Raw genomic sequence first — 12,508 nt, 5'->3', positions numbered from 1 at the left:
TCCTGCAGTTCTCCCTTGGTAGAGAGGTGTGCCAATTCCTAAGTCTCATTGTCATCATTTTATAACAAATTATAAGTATTTGCTGGATTCACACAATCAGAAGTAACCAAATCATGCATCATTTTCCTTGTGCTCCTTGTGATAGAGTTGCTAATCGAAGTTGCTTGAAAGAATTCATCATGTCATTGCCAAGTTAATTAGCATACAGTGAGAAAAGAAACTTAAAAGTATGATGTGACTGACAAATCATAGTATAATTTTAGGAGCCGGAACCTTTAAGTTTCCTTCTATCAGGAGTTCATCTTAAAGCGATTTAACAAAATTTGGTGGGTTCAAGCATGAAACGTTGAAACTCGTGGCTAACAGTTACACTAATGAAATGAATTTCTATTATAGTTATAGCATGGTAAACAGAATATGAATGGTAAATTAGATGTCCCATCTAGAAGCAGGTGAGGTGACATTGTTTATTATTTTTTCTCGACTCTTTCTTCTTCCTGTGGCACGCTACTCTTGTCGTGTAAATATGCCTTTGAACAACGTCCGAGCAAACCGGGCCATCTACTCCTACGGTTTCTTTTTTTTTTATTTTTCTCTCTTTCCTCGTGTCATTATTACCACGTTACCACCCATTCCTGTATAGTCGGCGGATAACACAGTGGCAATCACCATAGACTTCGAGTGTTAAATACATTATTCAAAGGTTTAACTACCTCATATCCCTCCCAGAAGGATGACCTACCCTGAGCGAGGTGCATTATTCTAATAAAATATTCAAGAGATGTCCTTAGCCCTTTCTCCTATTATTAATACTACATAATCTTGTTGTAAATTATAGCCAATACTGAATATAGATGCAGCAATTTCAAATCCAGAGACGAATGGTACTCTAGCAACTTTAGGTAAGACGGACAGAGTCTGATTTTTTTAAAATAACAGTAAAAAAGTTAAGGGACAAGCCATCTTTTCTGCCACTCTACCGAACCGTATATGAGATTTCACTTCATATAGCTTCTCATTCAACTCTTTCGAAGTAATTTGTTCTCACTTTGTTCAATGCACTTGTATGCAGTTCTTAGTGAAAAATGCATCCCAAAAAATCAGAATCTAGATAGTTATAAATACATGCGTGCGAGTCCCTGCCCCCCACAAAAACATACACACACATTTGAAAAAAATAAAAATAAAAAAACCATGAAACAGCTACTCATTCAATGTCCTCAAAGCAGTCAAGACGCTACCTCGCATGATCCAAAGGAGGTGGACACATTAAATTAAGTGTCAAATAGATCTAACTTCATTTTTCAGTCGGCATCCAGTGTTGAGGTTTTATACAAAAGCAGCATCTTGTGAACATGCACTGTTTCATTCCAAATATCTTGCATGCAACAAGCTTCAGAATTCAGTCGTACAATGGGATCTGTAATATTTTTAGCCCCTTATATCTTCAGCTTTACCACCCTGTGAAACCATTAGAATACTCTCTTTTTCAACAAAGTGGTTGCCACAATAAAGGCATTTCAAACCATTCAGTGACTTTGTTATCAAATAATGCAGTTCAATAAACCAAATATTCAAGGACCAGATCCGTGAACAAAAAGAACCAAAGCAGCTTCCATTGCCTGAGCATTCACATTGCTGTCAGACAATGCAAAAAGAGATTCACATGGGTAATGTGCCAGTAAAGAGCAAACCCCTATTTGAAAACATGACTGTGGGACTACCAAAGGAAGCATGATGCGATGTGAATGTCAAGTTTTTGAAACTGGTTGCGTACCTTCCTGCCATTGATGCCATGAAGAAGTTCCACAGTTAAAAGATGCCAGCTTTCTAGCCACAGACATAGAGCTTCTGTTCAAAAAGACTGGCATCCTTAGATAAGATAGCTTGTCAAAAGAAATGCAGCACACGAGTGGGTACACTGGCACAGGAACCTCAAATTCCAGTTCCTAAATATCAGCATTGGATTCCCAAAAAGCACGCAACTATGTCAACTTGACAGGTCAGGCCTCCCAAAGAAAGGGCATACCTGCTGCAAACACCAGCTTCAAATCACCCCAAAACACCCGCTATTGTGTATCAATGTCAGGTGCTCTTAGATGTCAACACTATCTTGCTGCTTGTTTCTGCTATATTGAGGTTTTACCCATGTAAGAGTTAAGCCCCATTTGGGGGAGCTTTTGGAAGTAGAGCTTTTATAAAAAGCTGTTTGCTGTTTGGTAACTATATTTCTAAAGTGCTATGCCACTTTAACATGTGTTTGGTAAACAAACTAAGAAAATACTTTTAACATGACAAAATGACCATAAAGGACATTACATAGTATTATACAACAGAACATAATAAAATATAATATATATTAATACATAAATATATAATATAGTATAATATTACTATAATGTAATATAATATTAGTATAATATAGTAATATAATATTGTATACTATAGCATAATAATTTAATATAATATTAATTTATTTAGCATAACATATCAATATATTATGATATAATGTAATAAAGGTATAAATTATTATAATTATTAGCATAAATTAATTTTTTATAATATAATAAATTTTGTAACTAGGTGATAAAATTGGTTAAACAATTATTAAAGGGACATTTTGTGTAATTGTTATATTTTATCACGGATATTTTGGTCAAAAAAATAGCTTTCCGACCGGGCCTAAAAGTGCTTTTTCAAAAAACTCCCAAATGGAATTTCTTTCAAAAAGCTGTTTTTAGCTTTCTGGAAAAGCTAAAACAGCTTTTCAAAATTTTTATCAAGCATTCCTATTTCATCTAAAAGTGCTTTTTAGCCCTTCAAAAGCTCCCCTAAATGGGGCCTTAATCTTTGGCAAGTAGGTTCAAAGCCTATTGAACTAGTTCATCAATCAATGGAAGCAACTCTCAATTGACTAAAATCATTTTCCGACAGTCCACATCAGCCGTCAGACGTGCATGGTCAGTATGCTGCAGCATGGTCAAGCAGCGGCATGTTATCTTCCTGCAACCTCTGACAAAATTGGATAATAGTCATTACATGACAGATGTAACAAAATGTTTTCTAAACTCAGAGATAACACTGGATTGCATATCCTCTTTTATGTACTGACTGCATAGTTGGTAGCACGGGTGACAAGTAGAAATGATGATATCATTGATCTGCAGTGTTATAAAAGCAATGCTATCTAATATATTTCAAAACTTGCATAATGTCCATTATTTTACCTTTTGATCTTCGTAAAGTCTTATGTAACTTGAGCTTAGGAGAAAATATTAATAGATACAGTCTTCTAGTCTCATGAATCTGCTTTCGATTCCTAAAGCTGAAAGGTCAGCTCATCAATGTAGTTCGGTTCGGATTCCTAAGGACAGTGGACTTCAATCATGAATGACTTTAGTTGCCATCTTCTAAGTTTTGCTGGTCACCATTCAGATGATGCCCTCATGCTTCCTGCTTTCTTCATGTATTTCCTCATTAAAGTTATTTTGATCACCTTCAATATTTTAAGTTTTCAAAATTCCATAATACAAAGAAGAAAGCTTGGCACCAAGAAATTAAGAGCACTCGGCACATCTTATAGGTGACATCCTTTACTACCACCTACTGTATGATGATTTCTCAAAGATAGCTCATAAGTAAAATTGTGAAGTCCAAATTCTCAACAAGCCTCAACAATATAATAGGGCATCCCCACTCTTGGGTTGGTCCATAATGCTCAAGTTGACATAATGATTTTTTCATTGTTAAGATGCTCTCTCCCAGAAGAAGAGACATTTATCTTCCAATAGACACATGCCATTTTCTTTCATGGAACACAAGTTTCAGTCATAGCCTGATAATATCTTAGCTTTTGATTTCCACACATAACTTGAGAGGTTGGATAAGTAAGATCTAAAAAAGATGGGATTGACAGTTCCTAACCAAATTCCAAATGACAAACTGAATGCAAGAAATCTGGTGACTAAAAGTCTGATCATCAAGGAACTAGAAAAGATCCAGAAGTAGATGCTCCTAAGGTTGAAAGACCAATATGGAAGATTTGATTGTTGCTGATCTTCACAAAGGCACCCATCACCAGATCCCATCGTTAGTTTAAGATTGCCTTCTGTGACCAGGTAGAAAATTTCCTATGAATCATTTAATCATGATGCGAAGAATCCCATGCTTAACCTCCTAGAACGATAAATCAGGTGTGTCAAGATCAATGACTGAGGGTTGCTCAAACAGTAACCTCGTCCCTTCTATTTGGTCTCTTTCATCAAATTGTAGAGAATTAACAGTGCAAAGTAAAAAAACAGATTTTCTCAAGATGATTTTAGTATCATGTACCGAAAGCAATTTGATACAAGTAGATTTAAAATATAGGTTTACCTTTGAACCTTAAATAACATTCCTATATTGGATCTAATCATAACCACAGCTGCAAAGATACCTTGAGATTTGATGTAGGCATTCCGTGGTACTTGATTTTTGCCTTTTGGGTTCCTCAAATGCATATCATATACATGCTGGAACTAGGATGGCCTAAAAGTATTGCTGCAAAATCAGAGACACATGTTTTTTTCTTATTTTATTGAGTCGGATTTTTATCTAAACCACGACAAAAAGATGAAACCCACAAACTAAAGTCTACATTCTCTAGAATACAAGACATATGACCACTATGTAGTAGTCACTACCCAAAGGAGTTTTAAAGAAGATTCATAGTCCATAGCAGATCTAGGATTTCTAGGATTTCTCAACCCCAAAAGATTAATCATATGAAAGTAGGTTGAGCTACCGCTTCCTTCTATGGTTTTCTGGATTTTGTTTTAGATTACTCAACATTATGGTTTCAGAATTTATGTATCATGATACTTAAACACCATGCATGTTTCTAAGCACTTTCTTAGTTTCCCATTCCTCAGTTTTGGGAAGGTAAAAGGTCTACCAACTTTGCCACTCTTCCCATTTGGTGCATTGCCCTTAAAATGTGGTGGTAAAACACATAGAATTTGTATTGAAAATGATAAAGCCCCTTTTTCTAGCCTATTCTCATCTGAGCTTGTTTCTAGTTCACCTTTTGTGTTTGTTTTTTTAATCCTGCTTTTTAAATGTTTCTTCCACTTAAAGTATATGTCCCCTCTAACTACATCAATAGAGTGCATCAAGCTTATGTAAGTACCATGTTATATCACAATTTTTATTACGTTATGAACTAAGTTTTACTTCTAAAGATCCACAAGTCTAGCTGTTTCTCTTATCTCATTCTCACTTAAGCTATTTAAAAATAATAGCTATTTAAATAATTCCTTGTAATTAAGACTTTCCAAGACCGAGTGCATTAAATGTATAATTTGATCATGTTATTATCACTATATGTTGTGGTAATACTCATATTCAAAGATCAGCTGCACGAGTTATTGAACCTTAAGGCTCCAGGATACAGACAGACCCAGTGGATCCTCCAGTCTTATATCATGGCATCATATAGTGGATTCCATGCTTTTCTGTAATTTTTTACAAAATTAAATTAAATAATAAACAAATGGAATTGTCTCCTGTTATATGATATGGTGCACAGTCAGCAAAATCTCCTATGGGAGGTAAACATCCTTTCAACTAGTAGGTGCAATCTTTTATCTCAATGAGCAGTTATCATGGTCACTCTCAGGCATGAAGCAAGCGAACAAAAGAAGATTTTACATAAAAAGTCAATGAGATCTGAATTCTCAAACAGGAAAAAATCATCTCTGAGTTTGTTTTCTTTACTGTTTTGTTCTCACCATACCTTTTCCACTCTTTCCCCATCAACAATAGTAGAGAGCTGTATAATTTCCTTCTACCAATGGCTTACAGTATAGATGGTACGGGCATGAGCAATGAATACCCGAGGGGGTCCTAGTAAGGAGGGGTATTTATTCCTTGTCGAAAGATGTGGGAGGAATTCTCAGTGAATGAGGATTCATAAAGCTTACTCTAAATAGCTAGGATGAGGTTTTACAATGATGGTTATAATTATGATTTATGACAGTATATCAATAGAGAGAGGATAAAAGCGATAGCTCAAGGAGTGTAGATCTTCCCTTGGGATAACAGGATTGACCACTAACATGCCCAAAAGCTTCTCTAAAATCTCTAAATTGATAGTATCAAATGCTCAGGCCAAAAAAAAATGAACAATAGTAGATGCCCATAATATATTACATTTTTGAAAGAAAAAATATTTGGAAAGAGATATCAGGCAGATAAAAGATAACAATTTCCCCTCTCTCTACTAATCCATACTTTTCCTACCCAGAATTCATCTTCTAGAATTTCAGTAGTCTAAGTTTGTTTGCAAAGAATATTTGTATTGAAAAATAATTCTCCTAAATTTGGTTTACAATATCAAATGAGGCTTATCTCCTTTATCAATTATCACTCAATAATTTCTTTACTTGGGGAGAGACTATTCAGTAAGACATTTGATTCAGTCCATCCCGTGCCTTTACTGTCCTTATATCCTTTATACAGAAACTTGGTAATTAAGTTGCTAACCACAATCAAGTTTCAAGAAATTCCAATCCAGACTTCCAGCACTTCTTCCTAGAGAACAGACTTATCCTATGGTGTTCCCAGAGGCTTGTACTCTCCTTTGCATCTCCATTTTATCTCACTTCTAAATTTAAATGCTCAAGCAAGTGCATTGCTATGTCACCATCTTTTAGACTATCCATAAAGGAAAAAGCTAAAGACATTGAAGCACTGTCAGTTACCTTTCTGACAATGGCCCTCTCTTGGAACATTATGCCATGAGCTACAACAATTCTTTTCATGTTTAGCAATGTTGCCCATTCTCAAGCTTCTAGCCATGACTCAGCTGCTTAGCATAATCCTTAGGCTTTAAAAGCTTCCTGCACTTTTGTGTCCCTCATTCTCCCTTCATTACTTCTCCCCTTGGGAACAATAAAGCTTTTTGAGGTATTGTACCTATATAAAACCACTCAGATATTCATTCTGAGTTCACTTGTATTGGTGTAGCCATCGATGCCTATAATCTAACCGACATTCAGCATTTTTAAAACAACCCAATAGTCAAAAGCTCCTGAAATTGAAAACATAATAACCAGCTACTTTATCACAAACTTCCTATAGATATCTACGGATGGTGATGCTCATCAACACAAACACCTGCTCTTGGTTGACCAGAACCAACTTTACTCTTTGAGTTGTCACATATCATAATCATAGACCAAACCTTTTCTTCTTAGGGGTTAATGACACATCCAAAGCATCATTTTGACAAATGGATGAAGGGGACTGAACTCCAGACTCCTGGAGCATAAGGCAAAAAAGTAGGTAACAACGAAAGATAGGTGTTTAAGAGCATTAGTAAATCCTAGCACACTTTGCCTCCAAGAAATTTGCTGCTACGGTTGCAACCACAAACGCTCTAAAAATGAAATCAAGAGCTCCTAGTAATTGCAGACTATTTTCTCATAGGATTTGATTTTTAACGAGATCTTTATCTAAAGGACAGAAATCAACACAAGGAGACATCTAGAGAAAGATTGATTTAGTGAGAAATTATATATCTGATTTAGAATTTAGTGAGCAAGGAATTTTATATCTGATAGTGGTCTTAAATTCTCTTCTGTAATTCTGACTAAATAACAAGAAGCCTATAAACAATGGAGAATGAGAAAAAATTGCATAATTTCGTATAAGTAAGATGACAGTTAGTCAAGAAAGCAGATTACAACGAACCAACCCGAACAAACGATATTAACGTCTGTTTAAAATCTGTAGGAGTGGAAGAGATGGAACCCAATGAAAGCTTCCAATACACCCAGGCAAGACCCAGCGACGACATCGAGAACGAAATGCCTACCGAGGAGGACCCGAGAGGCGGAGGTGGCGACGGACCAGACCAAGACGAGCCGCAACAAGAGCTCGGCGGGGTCGCCGCCGTAGTGGGCGCCGATCCAGCGGGGGGCGGCGAGGAGTTGGCGGAGGGACGCGTGGGAGAGGCGGAGGAAGGAGGCGATGAAGAAGACGCGGGAGGAGTGTCCGCTGGGGAAGGACCAGTGATCGACGGCGAATGCGAGGCTCATGCCCTTGTTGTAGACGGGACGGGGGCGGCGGACGAGGTGCTTGACGAGGCCGACGAGGAGGAGGTCGAGGAGGGAACCGAGGAGGAGGGCGAGGAGGAGAAGGAAAGCGGCGGCGGAGGAGGAGAAGGGGAGGAGGGATAGGGGGATGGGGAACCAGAAGCGGCCGTCGCCGGAGATCTCGAGGGCTTTGAGGAGGGAGCGGGGACAGTACGGAAAAGCGAGTGGATGCGGAGGGATAAGGCCGAGTCCAGCGTGATCAGACGATTGAGAAGGGAAGGGCGGGGCAGCGACGCCGTCGCTGCGGCCGCGGCGGCGGCCATGGCGGCGTCGGGCTCTATGGTCCGGGTCGCGCCTTGGTTTTCTTCTTGGGCGTTAAAAGTAAGGTCCACGGGCTTCCAAGCCTGATTTGGTTCTTTGTATATCTTGGCTGGGCCCGAACCGGTGTCGGCCCATCAATAGCTCCCGTTTAGTTTATGGAAATGTACAAGTGGGCCTCTGGCAATAGGCCTCGCCTCAATGCATGCCGCTGGAGGGAGGCATGATTCCCCTCTAATGTTTGTTTCTTTGCCTAACATGAAGGGAGATACTTGGAGCATAATTTGTTAGGAGCAAGGAGTAACGTCATAATTTTTTGATACTTGATACTACTGGTTTCTTTTTTCCCTTTTATTCTTTCTTTCTTTATTTTTGGATAGGTGTGTCCGATCTGCTGCAAATGTTGTAAGGAATACAACAGTAGTACTATAGTAGGGGTGCAGATATACGGCTCTTTGAGCGAGCATGGATCCGATCATGCTTGGTTTGATATATATTACAAATTATTACATAATAATTATTAATATATATTGCAAATTATTTGAAAATTAGTATTTCAAACTAATTCGAGCTAAGCTCGAGCAAGCTAAGATTAGTTAGCTTGGATTATTTTTTTAATCGAGCTAGCTAAATCTGCGCCAAAGTTTGAGTTAAACTCAAGCTAGCTTGTAAATAGCTTACTCATTTGCCAGTCCTAGGTTGCATTCCGCATCAATTTATTGCCTTGTTTTCCAATGAATATGTTCCCAAGGGCAAGCCACTAAATGCATCTCACTTTGTAGAGGACGATGTTCTTGAGTTGCATTATTTTTGTTTCCTTTTTCAATATGAAATTCAAAAGGCAATTCACAACTTCATGTTTTGTTGTTATAATCCTAGAAACAGCTGAATAAAATAATAAAAATATATAGAATAAATATAGCAAAATTTAGCATGTTCCATCCAAATTCCAGACCATCTTCATTATTGGAGCGAGCAATCGGCTAAAATGTACAGAGTATAGGGTATTTTATAAGAGATCATGAAAGAAAATAATCCAAAAAGATCTTGAGAGAACTTAATATAAGAGGAAGCCACCTATCCCTCCCAACATTTTTTACATTACTTTCCACTGAGTCTCTAACAGCATTTTCACTCTTTTCTTGAGAACCTAGATAGGATTTCCATGTCATCAGAAATGTCCTCCATCAAGTTTTATGTTACATCATCTTCACAAGATTAGTGAGATAACCAATCAGCGACTTTATTATTATAAATGTCTGGATAAATTTATCTTGGCACTCAAACTCAGCTCTTGGATAGCATGAAATATGCCTCGAATTTGCCTACAGAATTCCCTGCAAGAAGCCCTCTTAGCGCTTTGTATGTTTGGAAAACATGAAAACGGCTCATGCCCCAATCTAAAAGGACATCTTGTTGATGATCTAGTAGCAACTACTCGAATCTTGTGTGTAGTCCACTTACCATATCATTGAATTTTTTCAATCAATACCTTAGCCTTTATCCACTTCACCGTTTTCCTGGGCATACCTTTGCTAAAGCTCATTATGACATTATGGCTTATACATGCTCGATTCATGAAGAATCAGAGCTTAATTGCATCGGATGCCATCTATACCTAGGAACCATCGTGTAAAAGGTTAATAATAATCCAGCTATAGCAAAGTTCCCAAAGTTAGGGGATAGATCATGGAAGGAGAGCATGAAGGTTTAAAAATACAAAAACTAAAGGAGTTCATCATGTTATTATAAACACAATGAGGTTTTAATAACACATTCTTTATTGTTAATCGTGCTTCCAACAATCATGTTCATCTAGACGCTTTACAGGGGAACGGAATTGTGGAAGAATGTATAATTTCTATTACCTTCCATGATTCGTGATTGACTGAACCTTTTTACTAAAGAGAACCTAAATTGGCATTGATTCTTGGAGACAAGAGACAAAAACTAGTTGGGGGGAGAGGGGTGTGATAATAATCATCCCACGTGTCTCGTGCTAAAACTTAAAATTATTTTTGGAATTCCTCCTACTAAAATAATGACCTTGAAACCTGACCCAAATTGTAGAGGAATCAATCGAAAGTCATACAAATGATCAAAGTTCCATGTTTCTATTTTGTGATACTCAAATTACAATATAGCAGCATTATCATTGCTTTATGACCTGCCCTCTTTCAATGCGCACTAAGTAGCCTTGACAAATCACGCACATGAAAATGCAATACACCTGAGTGGTAGATTCGACCACGGAAGTCCATGAAGGCAGGCAAATCAAATTGATAACCATCGTATGCAGACGCAAGTCTTATTATGAGAGACATCGTTGGTATTACACAAAGATCATTATCACATCGAAGTAATTATTACAACAATTTTAAGCCATGTGTTGTGCTTTAATATACAAAATAGCTCGTGCAAATCATCATCATCATCATCATCATTGCATTATAAACTGGCCATATTGTGATTGACCTTTCTTCCCCTCCATTTGATGCTTCTTACATCAACATTTTTGTCAAATCGTGCCATATTGCTATATTCTCTAAATGGGAGTTTTTTGTTAGTCATTATTACAAGACAATGGTTTTATCAAGAGCTTTCTGAATGTGCAGTTCTGAGTTCCCACTTTACTCGATCCTTAAAATAAAAATAAAAAATGAGGAACACCAGAACCTCTTTCTATCAGCATACTAGTCTCCGAGTCTGGACTCGCCATTACCCAGGCCAAAGCCTCCATTTTTCCTCGCTACCGAGTGGTCCGAGGCGCACGCCCGGGCAGACGGCGCGTTTCCCGGGATTCGCATTAGCCCTGTGTCTCCCCCCTCGTTTAAAGCAATTTCGGAATCCTCGTCCCCATTCAAATCCTCCCACTGGCCTGCCCTCTGACTTTACTTCAGTTCCCAGGCCTTCCCCATGTTTTTCAATATTCCAACCTTTCTTTCATCATACCAAAAATCTCAAAGCTGTCGTCTTTCTTGTGGCCGTGTCCCCCCATCGTTTTACTCCACCAATAGTTTCAAGGGAGTGGGAGAAACTTTAGGCAACTTCTTCCACGGTTTCATTTTCCTCATCCATTCTATCCCTTCCTTCTGTATGCAAACTCTCCTTTTATCATCATGGGAATGACCAAAAAAGCCCACCCAACTACCAGACTGATAAGAGACTGCTGTGGGAGAGACTGGAGAACAGAAACCGAGGCTTTCTTGGTTTATAGCATCGGTTGGGTCTTCAAGTTTCACTTGACTACCGAACTCGGAATAAAAAGATTTCCCTTAAGTACAACATTTTAATATAAGCAACAAAATCAAATACATAATTCCATTTTGAATGGTTAATGATTTCAGCAAGGGTAGTGGTTAGAAACATATATTACTTTTTCTCAAGAGTTAAACCTCGAATTCTGTTCCATCTCTCTGATTGGAACATTAATTATTCCTAGCCCACTGCACCTGATGACGCCAGCGTCATAATCCAGATAAGTGTTCGGTCATTGGTAAGTTTGTTTTCTATCCATGCAATAATGCATGCATCTGGTTGTTGAGCACGCGCTTTCGGCCTTTCATACCGAGTTGAAAGAACAAGCCTCCGATGCAACTACTCTCCTTCTTTGTCGTGTCCTTTTTTTTCCCAATTTTTTTGGTACGCATATTTTTAATCCCACATCAATTATTTACTAAATAAATTTTAAATACTTATACATAATTAAAAAATCTAAATAATATTTTTTCGGCTAACTATTTTGGATGATTCCTTAAATTGTTACAAATAATATCAGAGTGGATCTGACTCATGACCTATGTAAACTAAGAGACACTGCAGTACAGGTCCATTGGAGCTGATCACGAATCCATCGTAATGTTTGTAATTATATTTGAATGGATTTAAACCCTTAGTCTGGCGAGGACATTAGAACTTAAATGGAGAGAGTATGTAAGGACCAATACGTGCGTGTATTTTGTCCCACATCGGTTATTCGCTAGTTAGATCTTAGGCTAGCCTTTTTGGGTGAAGTTTTGAGTTATTACATTTAATATCAATATCCCATCTATATGAAAAACTCCATGCAAAGGAAGGAACAAGGAAGCATTATCCTCTTTAGAGAGTGGCCACAG

At 37.8% G+C, this 12,508-nt stretch overlaps 1 protein-coding gene across 1 annotated transcript; it reads right to left on the bottom strand.

The window, feature by feature from the left end:
- Positions 1-7,663: 7,663 nt before the first annotated feature.
- On the bottom strand, positions 7,664-8,455 carry LOC103705152 (putative lipid phosphate phosphatase beta). The gene is given in 2 exon segments (XM_089929709.1): positions 7,664-8,287; positions 8,290-8,455. Coding segments are annotated over 2 exon segments (636 nt in total). The 5' UTR covers positions 8,399-8,455; the 3' UTR covers positions 7,664-7,760.
- Positions 8,456-12,508: the final 4,053 nt, after the last annotated feature.

Source organism: Phoenix dactylifera, chromosome 3, assembly GCF_051530095.1.
Source record: "Phoenix dactylifera cultivar Ajwa chromosome 3, Ajwa_hap1_PhDact_Kaust_v1.1, whole genome shotgun sequence".
Lineage (NCBI taxonomy): Eukaryota > Viridiplantae > Streptophyta > Magnoliopsida > Arecales > Arecaceae > Phoenix > Phoenix dactylifera.
The sequence above is the reverse complement of the archived record's forward strand: the minus strand, read 5'-3'. Positions and strand labels throughout refer to the sequence as shown.